Here is a 19876-nt window from a genome sequence, read left to right as displayed (position 1 = left end):
GGCCACTTCCACAAAATGATCCTCAGTGTCAACTAAATGGCACAATATTTTGACATTGTTACATTATTATTTAACTACCTCACCATACTACATTATAATTTTTGTGCCCGAGTAGGACCAATAACCTGCACAGGGTATAAGATAATACATAATTGGAATATATGGAGCGATAATGCACAAACTTTTATAATATGCACAGCTGTATATACTGTGTATTTAACAATATATTATTCTGCTAATATTTTTACTTTGTCATCCAACACAGTCACAGTCTTCTCTGCCAGGATGGAGTCAGACAGAGGCGACAGCACCTGTAGTGAAAAAAAAAAAAAAAAAAAAAACACAAATGAAAAAGAAACAACAGCAGTTACAAAACAGTGTTATTTTTCAGCAGCATTGTTATGTAGAGTGCGCTTTCACTGTGAATTTGCTGTCAAACACTGAAAATTATTTCCGCGCGAGTTGTTTGCTACTTCACCGCGACGAGTTGGTAAACATTAGCGGGTACAACTGAAGGGTTTAATTCCAATTTCGGATGTCAGAAAATCCTTCTGCACACTTGTATCCGAAAGCGACTCGAAGCAGGTGTGTCGGAGGAAAACAACAAAGGCAATAAAGAGAAATCCCACACACAGGCTCAACTTGCAACTAGGATTTCATTACAATGGCCAATGTTTCTACTCAGTCAGGATCTTCCTCGGGTCTAACAACAGCGAATACTAGGACCTCTGCAATATTGAAAAATACAGTCAACATAGCCCAATGTAAGACCAGGAAAAAAGACAAATTAGGATACATAAAAGCCCCCCAAAAAACCCAAAAAACTATAGATAATATAAGCTTACATTTAGAAACAGTCAACCCATCCAAAAGTATGTATACCAACAACGCAAACCATAATATAAATTTAGAAAACATTAATTAACAGCATCTCTGCATTTCAAAATCAACGTTTATAGATTTTGAGATATAGTTTGCTGTGTTTGCCGCCGCAGGAAGTTGGGTCAAACAAAACAGGAGGTACCGACTGAGGTGGTCTTGTAACTAGCTGGTTGAGAAATGCTTTCGTTTATTTTACAGTATAATTTGATTCGACTATATAAAACTCACGCCCACTTCTACACTAACAAGCGCTTTACATGAACACCTTATAGAAACCGCCTTAGGGATCAATCAGTATTCATGAATGTGCCTTGCAGCTGTTATGAAACTCTTGCTCAGGTGTTATGATATAAACTGGACTTTATTGAATTTGTTACCCAGGCTCTAAAAGCCACAGATGCCTTCATGCAGCATGTCAAATAGAAATCAATAATCTCTGACATATTCATATGAAAATGTCCGTTTTTTGCTCCTGGCTGTTGCCGGCTGATAAAACCGGTGTCCAGAATTAGCAGACTGGGTTTGCTAAAAGATGCATCTGCCAGCAGGAATTTTCCAAACGTGCGTAGAAACATGTTGCTCTACCTGTTTTCACTGCGACTTCGCGTGTTGGTGATTGATGAGAGACTGTGTAAAATACTCGACAGTGAGAGAAGCCAATTTAGAGCGTCAGGGTTAAGGTTAGGGTTACAATTTGTTGACTTTTTTTCCAATTTTATAAAGTTCTCCTTCCTAAAAGTTGTGTTTAAGTGTTTAAATGGATCGGCCCCTCACGTGATGTCTCAGATTTTTAAAAAGACAGACGACTCTAGGACAATGACAAGGAGCAGAACCATGCAGAACTGTCAAACTCCAAGATGCAGGACAACATTTGGCCAATCATCCCTCTCAAAGTACACACCTATGGAATTCCTTACCATCGGAAATTAAACAGAACTAAAGAGGTTTACTTTGAAAGTTAAACACTGGCTCAAGCAGCAGCAGAAATGTGAACATTAATTCCCTACTTAGCCACTATCAAAATAATAGCACTTTCATAATGTTCAATGTCAAATTCAACTTGTGTTTTTATCTGTAATTGACAACTGCAATTGTGTTTATTTATCTATTGTATTATTCACTGCATTTGTATCATTTATTTATTTATTTATTTTCTGTATTCAGTATATCTCATTGTATTCTAACAGCCTGACCAGGGACAAAGACTGCAAATTAGCTGAAGCTAGATGTCTTATATACATCACATTTTCCCTTTTTTGTGGCAGTGTTGTATGTATCGCCCCTGTCAAATACATTTTAAATAAATAAATAAATAAACAGTTATCGCACTTGAAAATGAGTGCTTGTGCTCTCAATCTGCCTTCTGAGAACTAAGTAAAGGTTGAATGGAAATCCAGCTTCACTGAATGCAAATCCAAACTGTATACACCTGACTATGAACAGACTGCACAGGGGATAAGTGAGGGGGGAAAAAAAAAAATCTTTTAATTTGGGTGTACTGTTCCTTTAAACCAGGATCTTGATGATGGCCACTTTCTCACACTGTGTGTTAAAATTCTGCCAAGTGTTGGGAGTTGCCCTTTGAATGCTCAGACACACCATGTGGGAGTGTGAGTTGCCTCTTGTTCTTGTCACACTGATTATTGCCCTAAGTCAATTGGACAGTGTTTTAAATTGACAGTGGAGCAGAGCTGGTTAACACTGCAGTGCTTTGGGCCACGCAGACTGACAGTGAGAGTTAGAGACAGAAACGTCTCTCTCTCTCTCTCACGCACACACACACACACACACACACAAACACACACACACACGCAAGCTGTAGATCTAGTAAACTGACACTAACTAGTTATGTGTACATTGTAAGCAAAGTGTGCATTTTTGCAAGCATGCACACTCTCTCTCTCTCTCTCACACACACACACACACACACACACACACACACAGGAAGGGGTATATAAAGACAACATTGGTTAGAAAACACTGCGGCTGTCACCTCACATCGCTGACACAATCCAACACACGCTAAGCAGTGGAGCACTACACAAACACACACACACAACACACACACACACACACACACACACACACACACACATGTGCACAGTGTTCCCCTCTGCCTCCCAGCTGTGCTTCAATGTGTCAGCATCCAACTAAGACAACTTGGGCCAAACAAGAGCAAAACAGAGAGGAAGTAAGAGAGAGTGAAAAAGAGAGAGAGAGAGAGAGAGTGTGTGTGTTTGTGGCAACATGGAAAGAGAAAGAAAGAGCGACTGTGAGTGTGAAGAAGTGAGAGAGAAAGAAATAATAGTGTCAGACAGAGAGACAGAAGGGGACAGAAAGACAGAAGGAGACAGAGAGAGAGAAAAAAGGGGAGAGGGAGCAGCAGACAGACCACAGTTGAGATTAGGAGCCCGGTGTTGTAGTGCTACTCCGCCCGGCGACAGGAGGACAGGCAGATCTGATTGGTGTACAAAGAAAATCTCTCAGCGAACATGTCGGGGCATCACACTCAATCCCACCATCGGCGCGGTAACAAAATGCGATGATTGACGGCTCTGGGATTGCTCTTCAAGATAGATGGAGAATAAGACGAGGAGAAAGAGAGATGGGGAAGAAACGAAAGCGAGAGAGAGAGAGAGTAGAGGAGTGGAGACGAGGCGAGAGTCTGGGAGACGGTGGTGGGGGGTAAAATTGAAATGTCAAACTATCAAACGACGGCTGTCGGCTCTGGCATCTCAATGGGAATGCTGGGTAAATTCTCTCTTCTGGCTCCTAAACAGCACACAGCTGTCTGTCTACGCACACATGTGTGTTTCTGTGTGTGTGTGTGTGTGTGTGTGTATGTGTGTGTTTCTGTGTGCAGCAGTCCCCAGTTGGAGAGATGCAAACACATAGCCAGCTGTTCCCCCAAATCCCCAAGATATCCCCCTTATTGCCCTAAACTCACCCTTAGCCAACTTCTGACACACACACACACACACACACACCATATATTCCAGAGCAGTCATGTAGATAACAAAGCATAGAATTACATTTAATAAAACTTTAAGCAATGCAATCCTGCACAACAACAAAAAAAAAAAAAAAAAAGTGAAATATTGAAAATTACATTTGAACAGAGCAAGACTTGGGAAAATAGAATAGATAGAATAGAACAGAATAAAACTGAAGCAATAGGACAGAAATGAGCCGAACAGAAGATAATAGTATCATGGTATAGTATAGAATAGAAAGTCACAGGGCAGAGCAGAGTGCATGAGAGAGGACTGATGTAATTGCACATTGTACATTAAATGTGTGTATGCGTATGTAACCATACGTGTGTGTAACGCATGATGTGCATCACACTGAGACGACCGGGCCAAATCCAACAGCTAATTGTGGTGCTAACGAACTAGCAGGAGAGGATTATGGGGGTGGGACAGACTAGTGTGTACATATTTGCGGTCCTTATGGCTGCACTGTGAGTTGCCAAATTATGTCGCACTTCATATAATCATACATTGTAAACCCACCATCATTGGAGTGCAACCAGTGATAAACACATTAGCGACTGAAATCAGTCTAAATATAAAAAAATGAAACCCAGGACTTGAGTCCAGGCTGCTGTATTTTGCTAAGCAGATAACCAGTGGCAAAAAATAAAGTGATGTCAAAATGCAAACCCTTACTGTAGGTGCAAATGTGAAGAGGGGCACCAAATGAGGTTTTTCAGTTGGTTAAGTAGTAGGAAAAAACCCAACAACTGAAATGTATTTAACAAAAAAGACATTTAGTGCACCAGTTAAAAACCCAAATAATAAATGAACTGTTGAAAATTGCATTTTTCTGATGCCATGAATCATCATCTGTCACCAAATGACCTTGTGACTGAGAATCGATAGTTAAGGCTTAAATTCAACCATAAATTTAGGGGGATTATTTTAAGCTGCACTGGGCCATTCTGCATGTTAACAGCCCCAAACGGCAGCTAGAGGTAGCAGCTTGAGTTTTCAGGACTTCAATAAACAGCGCACTTGTCAGACCTAAGTTTCCTTTTCGTGGTTATGGGAGTAAAAAAGGTGAAGAGGCTCGGCCAAGTTGGCGACTCCAGTGTTGTCTGGATGGAGAGCTTGCTCAGTGTTGTTTAGGAGATTATAATCCACATTTAAGTATTGCTTCAACACCAATACATGGATGAGTTTCCAACCGGTGTGCATGCTCAGCACAAGAAATTAATTTGGACAAATAGGGCAAATCTGGAGCATCTCAATTAGGATGTGGGGCGGGTGTTTGGGTGAGTGTGTGGCTGTTCTCATTTGTAATCCAACTGTGTGACTTAAGCTGTTATCTCAGCTAGTGCAGCTTGAAATATCAATAGAGGACTGAAAGAAGATAAATACATCAAGAATAAAACAGACCACCTGTAGAGAGAAGAAAAGGAGTTAAGTATTTAGGAAAGAATTAAAAAAAAAAAAAAAAAAAAGAAGTTCATACCTGTATAGTGGTGATGCCCAAGTCCCGTCCCATCAGGATTCGTCCATCTATAAGTCTGGCAATACGAGGATCCTCTACCTGTGCAGAGTTCATAGACAATTTATGGAAACTGTAAGTTTTGTTTAGCATATAAGTGAGCATATTTCTACTCAAATGCTTTCTTTTTTTTGAAATAATGAATGTTATGCATCATTTTAGGCTAATACTTTAGCAAGTGAGACAGTTTAAATACCAGTGTCAATAAAAGTTATAGCCATTTTAATAATATCTGTATGTCTGGTTTATATTCCTTCAAATAGAAACTTTAACATTTAATTGTTTTTCTTAACCTTGCTTGCAAATCTGCTGCTGCCCCATTTAACAAAGATACCCCAGAAAGAAGACATGTGTGTGACAATATAGTTTGAAAAGCAAAATATATTGAAGGATTAGTTCCCGGTGGAGACTACTGCGAGTGTCAGGTGATTGACAGTAAGCAGAGTGTAACGTTGTGAGTGTGCAATGATATGGAAACTCTAAAATCTGACATAATGAAATAACAAGAGAACAGAAACTCTGACAAAACAAAATGAAGGTTTCATGTTTGCTGTAATGGATAATCGCGCAGCTCAATCACAGTTAAAGACTGTGGATGTTGGTTTTCAGACTGTACACGAATTTATGGCAGCACATGGCTTTTTTGAAAAGGCAGGGAAATGAGTCATGGCGTGTCCAAATGTGCTATGACGTTACTACCAGGAATAATAAGGTAAAGGTAGGGAAACACAGATTAAGAAGAAAACAAATACAAATTTAAAACCATGATAATCACTGACTGGAGGTTTCGGGGGCCAAAATGGTCTCAGACCACTATTATAGACCTACTCCCTTGTGAATCCTTGTTGTTGCCACATTAATTGTACAAATGCATTTATTGCACTTACACTGCACTGAATTGGCACCGAATATGATTCCTATTTTCAACTTTCTTGCAGGAGTTGTACACAAAAGTCTTGAGGCTCTATTTTTGTGACTGTGTGGCAGATAGTTGGGCATTACACTGGCAAATTGTGGAGGTGGCTGTAATCTCAATAGATGCCGGGCACTGGCTGGTGGGACTGGCTCCCTTCTGTAGCCAAACTGTCCCTGTGGTTCACCGCCAAATTCTGTTTGGCTTTCATGAAATTTTGAACCGTTTCCTACACTGGGCGATGTTTCTCCAAGGACCAGAGCAACATGTTAACCGAATGTGTTGGCCCTGGTGGCGTATTTATGGCGTCATGTATTTACTTGTGGTGACTACGCACCCTCTGCACAAAGACAACAGTTTCCTCTTGGGAGAAGCTTTGGTGGCAAAATGTCTCCAGACAGTTCTCTCCATTATCCAAGTGCCAGTTTTAAAAAGAAGCAAAAGTGGTGATTTGAGTAATTATTGTTGAAGCCAAACTCAGCACACCTACTGAGCCTGGATCTTTTTGATCCAACCCCATTTTCCAGCTGTGCCGCAGGTGCTCTGCACACCTTTGGCAGCAATATTATCAAAAACAATTACCAAAACCAGTCGCCATGCCCTGTGCACTCATGTGTTGCACCTCTTTGCAACATGCGCCGCTGATTCCCAAAAAAAAGAGCCCTTGATGTGTAGTTTGCGTATCTCTACCAAGCAGTTACCAGATTATTCTTTGTACTTTCAAACATCTATGAAAAGGGAAAAAAACAAAAAACAAAAAACAAAACTTAGATTTCTCCAAGCATTTCCTGTGTATGTGTGGGTGTGTATGCATGTCTCTGTGTGTGTGTGTATTCCTACCTTCAGCTGGTCCAGCACCAAGTGAGTGATGTCAGCTTGCCAGTCAGCTCCCAACATGTAGACCATCTCTCCTCCTGGGTCAGAAGGTTCTGCCACAAAATGCGTCAGGACCCGCACCAAGGCATACTGATACTGAAAGGTCAAGACAGAAATAGCACTGCTAACAATTCACCACGGCACACAGCCTTATTAGCTTGCTGTATTGGGTATTACAAGAACAAAATAATACTGTAATGAAGTTTGATATGGGTATATGAGTCATACATGAGTCAACATTAAGTGGGACATTAACATGTCTTGCTCTATCTCAGAAATATTAAATATATATATATATATATATGATATGAAAAACAGTGACAAAATACCTGTAAAGTGCACCCTTTGCCCTTCTTCTCATCATCCTCATCATCCTCGCTGTCCCTGGTAGGTCTGGAAAAAAAGAGAGAGAGGAGAGGGTGAGATTATCGGGTATTTGAAATAGCACAGCATATTCAAGCCTCTGTATTCATTTTGTGATGTTGCTCCATCCTCTGTGTTCTCTGCTGTTTGCTTTCCAATTCATCTGTAATCCCTGCTGCAGGTGACACTCCACAATCAAATAAATCTGGCGAGGAAACATTTTAATTCACTTTTTAATCTGACTGTAACAGTTTTACAACAATTTAGTGGTGCCATATGTGTGTTGAATGAATGACGGGTTAGTGATTTACTGTTTGTTATTTGTAGCTGAGCTTGGCAGACATTTTAGTTTATGCTTTTATCATTCATCTATATCATGCGACCGTGGATAATTTCTTTTTTTAGGCCCAAAAGAGAGAAAACTCAATCAACTACAGAGCACACCTTTTTTAACAACTTCCAACAGCTAAAAACTGGGCAAAAAATTAAAGATTCCCCACAGAATTGCTTTTTCGTGATGGGGGCATAGTGTAGCAGCTTTCAGAAAGTACAGTCAAAAGTGGGATGACTGCAAAGGCAACATCTGTACGGGACGAGGATCACAGAAAAACAATGATGTGATCTGCATTGGCAAACTTTATCCAGTTTACTTTGCCTTTATTGATTGATTGATTGATTTATTATTTATTTCCTGGGGTATCCATCGTGACCTTGATGATGATGACACTCCACACATTTTGGATCTATATAGATCCCAGCATGAGGCAACAAAGTCAACCACATGGTCAAAAAACTATTCAAATCTTCCTGGCAACAACTGTATAATTAAATTGATAATTACAAGGCAGTTCTTTCGGCAAAAAAAGATCCGTATTTGCTTTCTTATGTGCAAGCTGACCAGTAGATAGATCACAGTCACAATATTATAAAGCCAGTATCATAAGATATAGGGTAATTGAAGCCTTGAGGTCCTATGTTCAGCTGAAGGCATTTGCATTCACAGTCAACAAAGTCAGCAGCCACCGTTCTGTACTCTCCCTCCTCCCCTCCACTCACACATCCAACAATCACAGTGTCATCCAAATACTTCTGTATGTGACATGACTCAGTGCTGTGTCTGAAGTCCACAGTCCAGTTCACCAACGGGTCATCCACCTGGACTGTCTGTAGCTTATCTCCCAGCAGGAAGGGCCATATGGTGTTGAATGCACTGGAGAAAAAAAAAAAATGATCCTGCCAGTTCTGTCCAGGTGGGATTGGGCTCAATCTAGCAGATAGATGATGGCCTCCTCAACTCTGTTGTTGACCTGATGGGTGCATTGTAGGGGGTCTAGTCCTTCTTTTACCAGGGGTCTGAGGTGATTCAGCACATGTGAGGTCAGTGCAATGCGCCTGTAGTCATTCAAGACACCAGGGGGGCCCCTTCTTGAGAACAGGAGTGAGCCAAGATGTCTTCCACAGCGCTGGGACCCTTTGAAGACTCAGGCTCAGGTTAAAAATGTGCTGGACTTATCCACACAGCCGGTCAAGCACACACCTGGGGGAGTCCACGTTTGATGCCATCCGGGCATGCTAGCCTGCCTGTGTGAAGTCTCCCGAGCTGCCTCTTCACCTGGCTGGAGGTGACAGTTACATTTGGCTGGGTGGGCATTGAGGGGCAATGGAGCTGGGAAGAGTGAGCAGGAGAGCTGGTAGACTGTAACAGCAGTGTGAGGTCAGGAGGTGTGAAATCAGAAGGGAGGGAGGCTGGGAGAGCCGGGGGAGAGGGAGACATGACATTAGGGGTCCTTGACTCAAACCGACTGAAAAGGTGGTTGGACTCATCTGCTCTGGCTAGCTGTACTTTCAGTTAAAAAAAAAAAAAAAAAAAAGTGCAAAGATTGTCAAGTCTGGTTTTCAGTGTAGGACCAAAATATCCTATACACAGTGGGCGTGCTGATGACTCAGTAGCCTAAAGAGCACACCATGTACCTACAAAGATGGTTTGAAGCCACTACACCTTTGGTACCTGGTAGCTGTTGTGGAAGTGCTTCTTCAAATCCTTATCCTTCCTCTACCCTGCAATTGTACTTTTTGCAAGCAATACTTTCACTAACTATTACTGATTCACACAGTGGTCCGGGTGAATACTTGTTTTTGACTGGCTGGAGGGCGTACGTTCAAACCATGCAACACACACATAGTCTGACACAAGTTTAATCACTGTTGTAAATTCATAAGCTGGTCATAAAGTTTCGGATTAATCTATGTAACAAACAGAGACAGTAGCAAGTCAAGCAAAAGTTAATGTTTCATTATGCAACTGGCTTGTGTTGATTTAAGTGGGGCCTGTTTCGACTCAGCTGACAAAAACATAGATTAAGCATTTGATTTATCGGCGAACTCAGAGAGAGCTAACCATCAAATGTTTTTGTGAGCTGAGTATAATAGGTCCTTTACAGCTTTGCACAGTGCATCTTTAAAAAAATTAAGCTGAACGACAAGTTCATGAGGGAAAAATGATTACACTTTTAATAAAATCAACAACTTGAAAAAATCAGTTAACATATAGGAATGGCTAGCTTTGGCTTCATAATCATTTAGGTCAGTACCCAAGATGCAAAGCAAAAGTAAGTGACATATGTGATTCTAAATTTAGGGCATGGAACCATGGAGACGAGCACACTGTGCTTCTTGTTGGGTGGTTATTTGTGTCAGTGCTTTGCCTTTAACGTAAACCTTGTCATGGATTATTCCTTGAATAATTTAAGACCAGCCTCACATGGTGCAACTTCAGTTCCATTCAACTTATAGTGTCTTCAAATGCTCATCAGAGCACAGATTTATTATATTTAAAAAGCACATGAAAGACTCTTTGAACTCATAATTGGCAGCGGAAATATCGGTGAGTTTTTGAGCTGTGATGTTTGATGACAACAAAAATTACCTATTTAAAAAATGAAAAAAGAAAAAAGAATAGACTGTATATACTTGATGTATTCTTCATTCTGCTGCTAATATTGAAAAAAAAAAAACAAACTACTGAACATGTGCTATTTGTAATAATGTAAAAAAATAAGGTTTGCATCTATTTTCTTCTTCAAAATCAGGTTGCATATGGTAACATGATATTTTCTGACCAAAGTATGTATGCAGGAGTTTCAATGTCAGAAATAAGAGCTTCCAATTTGCACAGATAAGTTGTGTTGGAGTTCTGTAGGAAACCAACCAATGAAAATCACAAATTGGGTTTGCATCATTATTTTGCAATTGTCTGCATTAAGTTGGGTGGCACAGCAACAACAGGAGTTTCATCTGCAACCTTTATAAAGGCCTAAAAGAAAACTCCAACTTCTGTCATCAGTACACATGACCTCTGCCGTCTTGTTCTGACATATTTCTTATCAGTCTCCATTAGATACTCCGTAATGCAGGAACAAATTGTGTTAAAAGAAAAGAAAAAAAAAAAAAATAGGGGAACATGCAGAATGCGATTCCACAGCTGAGCAGCTTGGAGAATCATTCTCATATCAAGAAATGAAATACAAGGAAGCTTTGAACATGCTATCATTGTTAAAACAGAAAGCCACCACCTCCTCTACTATAAGATATCGCTTTCTGTCTCTCATACACAGACACACACACACACAAAGGAACACATTCTTTCTTCGACACCTCCCTCTGTGTAATATCTTCTCAACACCACATGCAGGCATGTCCACAAGGAATCACACATGCACACAAACACACACACATGCACACACACACACGCACTTCTATCTCCCCTAACCACCATCTCACAGAGTGAAACACAGGCACTATTAGACACACACTCTCACACAGACACACGGCGAGGCAGACAGGCCACTGGGAAATGGAAAGAGAATTCCTGTAATATTACCTGTGTTTCACACTCCGGGACAGTGGTAATAGGACACAGAGGTAGTTCTGTGTGTGTATGTGTGTGTGTGTGTGTGTGTGTGTGCGCACGCACATATGGTGGTAGGTGGCTATCTGAGCAGAAATTGGCCAAATTGAAAAATGGGCCCAGCAGAACAGAATGGAAGGATAGCAAGACATGGTATGGTGGTAACACACACACACACAAATGCTCAGAAAAGTGCCAACAAATACATACAGGCACAACATGGGAGCACACAATCATGCAGTAAGAGAGGCGCACACACACACACACATACACACACACACTGACCACTAGTAGGAATGAGGCTTGTTAGCTAAAAGGTAGAAAGGGCACATGCATAATCAATTTCTAGAATATACAAATTTTTTGTGTGTGTTTGTGTGCGTGCTCATATTCAAATTAGAGCCTTAAAAAGTAAGAGTCCCCTGCCGTGTGGCGCTGAGTTTCACTTGAGGAGCAGCAGTGGAAGTTGTGCACGTGGTATCGTGTCTCCACATCCATTTCTATACTGAAAATGCATTTGTCTTTTCAGATTCTGTAAAGCGTCTTGCAAACCACAGCAGTGAAACATGCCAGTTTGGATTCATCCTTGTTTTGTATATATACTGAGGTCTGGGCACACAGATGTAGCCATGGCAGACGTCCCACTTTTTACCACAGGCTCGCTGAGCGACTGCTGCACGCTGTTTCCATTTCCCAAGAGAAAGTGTTTGGAAATGTTATTATTATTATTATTTTTTAGATGGAAAATGAAATGAAACTTTATTGATCCCCATGGGGAAACTGGGTCGTTGTTGCAGTGGAAGTGACAGGATATGGAACGGGTAAAAGAAAAATAGAATTTGAGCACCAAAGCATAAAGCAGTGGTTCTCAAATGAACTCGCCTCAGCCTTCGATCACCAAAACTACTTGGGTAAGGTCAGGAAAAGGTTTGCCGTCATGTTTAATGTTAGGGAAAGGTCACAGTTAAGGTAAGGGAACATTAGCTAGAGAGGATGACTAATCAATTTAAATGAAATGAAATTTTTAAAAAAATCCAAGACTGTAAACCTTTTTTTCCCTTTCTCTCTCCAGACATCATTCAGGTGATCAGTTTATTCTCCACATGTTGAGATCAGATTTTAGAAATTCCAGGATCATGCCATAATCTGTAGCTAAATTTCTGCTGGAGAAACCCCTTAACTGGACCATCAGTAAACACACAACAGGCCAGCAAAACGCTTGGGAGAGAAAAAAAACTTTGCCATCTGTCTCACATGGTCATTGAATGAGGCCTAATTTTATGTCAACACTGCTACTGATATAATGAAATGAAAGCCACACAGAGCGGTGGACAAATTATTGTTGCCGGTCACTGAGCTGACCGGGCAGTTCTGCCCCGAGCAGACGGGCAGAGATCGTCTGCAGGCTGCAGCAGCACGGTTGGCATGGTAACAGTCCACAAAATGTCAGAGGTGGAGGAGGACCCTTATAAGTGACCTGTCATTTGTAAACTGGAGTTTTTGACTGCAGATTGCTCCCCATCTATGAAGACAGCACTGGGAAACGGTACTTCAAAATAAGAGTGCTGTATCGGATTATTGGATATCATTATACTTAAAAAAACAAAAAAAAAAAAAAGTTTTTTTTTTCTACCACACGATCGCGGTCCACTCAGAATTGACCAACAGTCCACTTCTGGACCACAACCCACAAGGTGAGAACCACTGATATAAAGTATGCAGTAAAGCAACACTAAAACTATAAAAGCAATACAGAAAAAAATTAATAAACAGTTGTGGGGATACATAAACATACGCAGCTGGGAATTACGACATGTTCACTGAAAAATGCTTTGATTAGTTGTTGGTTGAAAGACAGTAGTGAAACATAGCCACCAAACTCTATTCAAAATTTGTGCGTTTTAGTGTGTAATGCTGAAAATAACTCTGATTTCTGTCAAGCTTCTGGCATAGGTGCAGAAAACATCTCCCACTCGCGGGTTTTAATCTATTTAAAATAACCTTGATAGGATCATGCAAGGCCATCATCATGTTTCTTGTGGCGGTCTGACTCAGGCACAGCTTCGTAGCATCACCACCGTTTGTCCTGCACAACAAAGGTGCTGATTGGCTCAACAGGATTTCCATCTGAAAAGCAGCTGCTGAGGAGGGAGAAACCAGACCTCTGAACCGCCTGAAAATTTTGAAAAGTGGGTGGGCAATTCCAAAGTCTGGAAGACAGCAGAGCCTAAAGGAATAACTCACTGGGCTGTCTGTGCAGTAGGGATGGGCGATACCACACTTTTAGGATTCGATGCGATACCAATACTTTTTCTTGCATTTTCATCGATACTGATACCGATACTGATACTGATAATCTCTTATTGGCAATTTTTTCATTTAAAATATTATTACATTTAAGACAAATTACATGACAAATACAGACCATTTATACCATATTTATTATGGTCAATACATAATAAAACTAAAATTAAAATAAATAACATAAATATGAATGAAATAAATTTGCACATTTTCACTGTTATTGTTGTTTTCTTGCACTTTTCTTGTCAAAAAAAAAAAAGAAAAAGAAAAAAAGACCGATCAGCCATTATTTTCTGTGTGTACCTCCGGCTCCCGCATTCGAGCCACTCTTGCTGGCTGTGCTGTCGGGCCGTGACGTGACACGGGCCAGCACAATACGCCGCCAGGCACAGGGGCGTCTCGGCACATAGTAAGTGAAGGAAGCTATCTAAAACAGCTGAAAGTTATGCATGCACCCCCAATTCTTATTTATTAGTATTGATATTTGTTTAAGGAAATTGATGCCAAATGAGTAGCATGTGAGTATCGATGTATCGATACCACAGAATCAATACGCCCATCCCTACTATGCAGTAGAAAGGTGCAAACATTATTGAAACAGAGAAAGGGGGCTCTAGTATTCCCTTAATTGGCTCAAAAGGTAGAAAACCTATGCAATAACCAGAAAACACTGGACGGATAGCACCGGGCAGTTTATGTGCAAAGCATCTTCAGCAGGCTTCATAAAAAATTGTATATTATATATTTTAACACCGTAACATTGCCGTGTTAGTAACAAAACACTTGCACTTGCACTTACTCTAGACTCTGATGTCTGTTTTGCCCGCTGACACCGTAATGGAGAAGTACAATCTGCAGTTTGCTAGAGCCAGCAAAAGTCTGCCAGATGACCTGAAGCACATCATCTGGCGGACTTTTGCCAGCAAATGAACGGTGACCAAGGGTGCAGGCAACATGAGGGAAAGTAAACATTGTTCATTTGTACAGTACTACCGACGTTGTAATAATACGCAGCTGGTTGAAAATCACCACAGAATTCCTTTAAAGGGATGGCAACCCAGTTAAAAATGGGAGGTTTTTCATTTAGTATCAGTCTTGAGTGCTTTCTCCATAATTCGGCGAGATCTGAGAGTTCTGAGTAACGAGTAAAAATCAGTAATGAAACAGAGTTTAGAGGCTTTATTTGCTACAGTAACACATTACAGCAAGACTAGGTGGGCTTTAGTTCCCCTTGTAGGGTAGCAATAATGTCGTGACCCTGGTAAGACCCACCAAACTGTCCAGTAAAGTGAAAATATCCCACTGACAGTAAGGCCTACTGTTAACCACGACTGTTTGTTGAGGCCAGTGGAGGATAACAGGTGCAGCTGATGGTTGTCAGTAAAATGAGAGTGGGAGGAATAAAAGCTGAGGTCATGTTTGTGAATGTGATTCGTGTGTGAGCGTAGCTTTTAATCCACAGCAAAACTGTTCGTTTGACACAGGAGAGATCAACTGCATCGAAAGGACTTAAGATTCCCCCAGCTTAATGATGGTTTTCACACCGATGATAATACAAATTTACCATCCCTTTAACAACATGCTATTTTGTTTGTTATTTTCTAAATTTCTTGATGGATGAACTGTCTTCAGTATTAACGCAGCACAGACGCAGGATAAATGCATGAAGGGCGCGTCTAAAATGACTAAAATTACTCCTGCACCCCACCTTTGTCTATACACCTTTCATACTCTCTGCCATTTCTCTCACTTTTCCATGGATGCACAATGAGCTGCACTGAAGGATAGACAAGCATGTTCACACACACACACCCACACACACCCACCCACACACGCAAACACTGCACACTAATCGACACCTACTCTTCTCGGTATAACAGAACCGTTCAATTGCATTGTCCTCCATTTGAGAAAGTGTGTGCAATGTGTGTGTGTGTGTGTGTGTGTGTGTGTGTGTGTGTGAGTGTGTGTGTTTAACTGACTGAATGCACCATTCAGTGGCAATGATGCTAAAGCCATAATAGCTGTCATCAGTATAGCTAGGCAGGCCTTGACCTCATAGAAAATAATAGACTGGCTGGAACGATATGTGCTTTCAACTGCTCCATTCAATAAGCACTATATCACATACGCACACCCACACACCACACCCACCCACACACACACACACACACACACACACACACACACACACACACACACACAAACACGCAGATGCAAACAAAAGTGCACACAAATACTCACAAACCTAAGGAAACAAAAACACATAGGAGGGCTTGCACAGAGAAGAGACAGAAAGAAGGCCCACAGAAATACAGATGTTCATAAACAGCTGTGCATGTACACGCACACGCACACACACACACACACACACACACACACACACACACACACAGACACACACAACAAGGCCAAAGACTTGTCTTCTCATACACACATATTAGCAACACTAAAAGTGATAATCTGCGCACCTTCAGGGGAGGTATGGGTATTTTTCTCTCAGATATGATATTGTTACATTTATGAATGCTTGCAGAGACCCATCTGCACAGCGGGAGAGGAGGGCCTGACTGTTTGTATTGTTTGTCATTGTTTGTGTACTTCTGTAGGCAGCTGAGGCTGAGATTTTTTGGCTTTGTTCTGTGTATGCGTGGGCGTCGGTGGGCGTCGGTGAGTTCATCGAGGTGCTACATGTTGCATTTTAACATCGGTGCATCACAGTAATTTTGAGACATTACTGCAATTACAGTACACAAAAAAGACCATCACAAAGTCGACTGGCAACCTCTACCGGCCTCCACGCTGCATTTTATCTCGTATGCCACCGGGACAGAAATTCGCCGAGATACGATGGGTTTGCTCCGTGGCTCAAAACAAGAGATGTTTCTACTTTACATGTAATTATTTTACAGATGCTCACACGTTGATCTGTGCATTCATCAGGTCCCAGTCAGGCCTTAGGTCTGTTTACTGAAAAAGGAGCCATGTAGTAACATTTTTCAACAAAGTGTTCATTCGCCACACATTAGCTGACCGGGCCTGGATTCACGCAGGCTTTTACCAATGCTCTTATTCTTCTTCATGTTCTTCAAAGTGAAGTGACGTCAATGAGGGTGAGGATGCAAAAGTACAGCTCTTTCCAACAGATATCATCATTGGGAATTTTGAGCAACAGAAAATACCAACCATGCCCAGGGTAATGCAACAATGTCAGTGAATCAGCTCTAATGTGGAGAACCGACTGTATAGAAACACATTCCTGGTTTGGGGTTTTGTCCTTATTCTTCCTGTTTGCATCTGCATGTGATGTGACGTGGTTGTGTCAGGTATGTCCAGCCATTATGGAGACAAGCTTGCCACTCTGAGTTAGGTCATTTGGTCAGATAATGCCATCCGTCCAAAGCAACTGTCTTCCCAACAGGGACGGGAATGTTGAACTTTACTAGATCTTCAGCGGAAAACGAGACTCTTTTCACAGGCTGAGCATTCACCGGCTTAAGGACCCGAGCTCTGATGTTTCTCAACAAGCATGAATGTCCCAATCGATATGTCATCAGCGCACAGAGGATGAAGGCATGAACTTGAAAGCTTCTTGATAATCATGGCGACACATGGAATAAGTGTGGAAGTGCTTAAGTGCAAATCAGCATGAGTGGCGAATTGGAATGGGGCATCAGTCGTGCTCTTTCCATCGCTCTCTGAACGTTTTGCCCCACTTTGGGAATTGACAAAGAAAATTGTCAAGGCGATGGCACTGAAAACGTCTCGTCGATACCCAACACTAAACGTGCCATCTCTTCCTCACGCTTCTCTTTATCTTTGACATTCACTATCATTCTCTCCCATCCTCCATTTTTCTCTCCTTTCCTTTCCTTTCGTTTTAGACTGGTAAATTTACCTCTTGTTGGTGACGATTGGCACCCTCCAGCCTTTAACCTGGCTCAGCTCAGTGTCTGACACGTCGATCTGCAAAGGTAGTTTGGGCACCCAGACGGTGAGCTGAAGCTGGGCGGACAGGTGGAGGTAGGAGAAGTCCACCGCCAAAGACTGCCGGCCGCGCATCTCCTTGCCGTTCACCAGAACCTGGTCGCAGCTTGGAGAAATCTGAGCAGAGAGAAAGAGAGAGAGAGAGAGAGAGGGGTGGGGTAGAGAAACAGTCAGCTTAGTCAAATTAAACACACAGGATTAACATGATGTGTGATTATCAGTGGAGTTTAGAACAACAGACACAGGACTCTGACATTTACATCCATAAAAGCTAGTCGCAGCATCTATTGCACAATCCTGAAGCAAAGCGTGCAGCAGGTTGTCTTAATTTCTGTGTTTTTGCAGTCCAGTTGATATGGTTACCTGATTTTGACCCATTCGATTATTTAATTGGGATAATATAAAAAATAAAATACCAAATGGGATTAAATCTATGTACAGAAGCCCCAAGAGGCAATGGGGAATTTTAATTAATACATTTTTTTTGTGGTCCAAAAAATCCATTTTGTTGCAAAAGCTGACATTGCGTATTCATTAGCCTACTAGTTTGGTTGTTTGTGTGAAACTAATTGAAAAAAAAAAAAAAAAAAAAAAAAAACTCAGAAATGAATACAAGTGGGGTTTGGCCACAATATGAGATATTTACTTGTATGTGCATGAAAAACCTGAAGGTTGTGGCAGATATTGATTGGAAGAAGAAGAAAAAAAATTCAGGGGGCTTCAAACATAAGCCCACTACCTGCGCCCCAGACCTGACCACACCGGCTGAATTTCTCAATTTTTTGTTCAAGTGTGCTTCAGAACAAGGTTAACGTGTAGTCAACAGATACAGTTACTGCCAATTCATAATTGAGTACACCAGTGTGTTCGGGCTTTAGCTGGGTTTGCAGCAGCAAAACGCTCTAACAGAACATCGATTTTGATTCTGGACATAAATTTTTCACTTTGGCCCCGAGTCAAGCTCTATAACACTGAAAATCTGTTTTTAGAATAAAGTGTGGGGAGGAGGAAGGACCGAGTAAACAAAGAGAAGATAGAAAAGTTGTTTTTCATTTCTTTTTCAACCAAGGAACAATTGCTGGAATTACTTGAGTAGATGAGTTTGCCAGGCAGCAGTGATGATAAAAAGAGAAAAAAAAAAAAAAAATCAAGAATAAACAACGGGGATGGGGAGAAAAGGGAGAGAGTAGGAGAGAGGAGAAGAGAAAAGAAGGGGGAGATATGAAAGGAAAGAGTATGTGGATCCATACAGTATGACCGTTATGCTCTCATGAGTGACGGAGCTCAGCATGGGGCACGCACACACACATCTGCCGTGTCGTGAGGCCAGTGTGGCATGTCAGACATGCTTCTGACGGAGAGCACGTTCACTCAACTGTTCAGCTGTGTGTGTGTGTGTGTGTGTGTGTGTGTGTGATGCTACCACCCTGACAAAAACGATAAATCAGACCCCACAGTGTAATTCTTACTTGGTTTATTTATCTATTTTTTTGCCACTCCGTGATCCAAATATTGCCCCACTGATACAAAATGCTGCGATACATGCAGTGATCATATGCAAAACAAATAAATGCCATTCATGAAATAAGAAATAAACTGTCTGTTGTATGTAATCCTTCAAAAAAAAAATGCACTCTCCTAATCAAAAATCAAAAATTTTGTCACAAAAGCCAATATTGCCTGTGCATTAGTCTATTAGATATTGATAGATATATTGATAGATCTTTCTATCCGCATCACATCCCGCTCACTTCCCTGGGACAGAATCAGCACTGGCTAAGCTCCCTGTATGTTTTAGAGTTTATAATTTCAATCTGAACCCTATCGCACTCAGATTATGTAATTATTCCAACAGGTATGAAGGGTCTATAAAGTGAAATAGATACAGAGGTGAACAAGACAAAGCCAGACATTTTTTCTATAGCCTAAATTTTTAGGTATTTTTTGATCATGTTTTTTGGTTTTTGCTGAGCGAGACTTTTATGCAAAATAAAATAAAGACAAGTCCAGAATAATTGAATAATTGAAGTTCTTCACCTTTTTTTTTTTTTTTTTACCTTTACACATTCTCTCGTGTTTTTGTCAGTCATCTGTAGTTACAAGAAATATCTGGTAATTTGGTATTTGGTATT

General features: G+C 41.1%; 1 protein-coding gene across 1 annotated transcript in view; it reads right to left on the bottom strand.

Annotated features, from left to right (window-relative positions):
* Positions 1-19876, bottom strand: part of LOC115364984 (transmembrane protein 132C) — a 359390-nt gene that overhangs the window by 6945 nt on the left and 332569 nt on the right. The window contains exons 10-14 of the mRNA XM_030059694.1: positions 17656-17861; positions 7513-7576; positions 7148-7279; positions 5359-5436; positions 249-311 (exon numbers count right to left, since the gene is read on the bottom strand). Of these exons, the coding sequence (XP_029915554.1) occupies positions 249-311; positions 5359-5436; positions 7148-7279; positions 7513-7576; positions 17656-17861 (543 nt within the window). The remainder of the gene's footprint in view (positions 1-248; positions 312-5358; positions 5437-7147; positions 7280-7512; positions 7577-17655; positions 17862-19876) is intronic.

The sequence above is a fragment of the Myripristis murdjan genome, chromosome 9 (assembly GCF_902150065.1).
Source record: "Myripristis murdjan chromosome 9, fMyrMur1.1, whole genome shotgun sequence".
NCBI classification, from domain to species: Eukaryota; Metazoa; Chordata; class Actinopteri; order Holocentriformes; family Holocentridae; genus Myripristis; species Myripristis murdjan.
The sequence above is the reverse complement of the archived record's forward strand: the minus strand, read 5'-3'. Positions and strand labels throughout refer to the sequence as shown.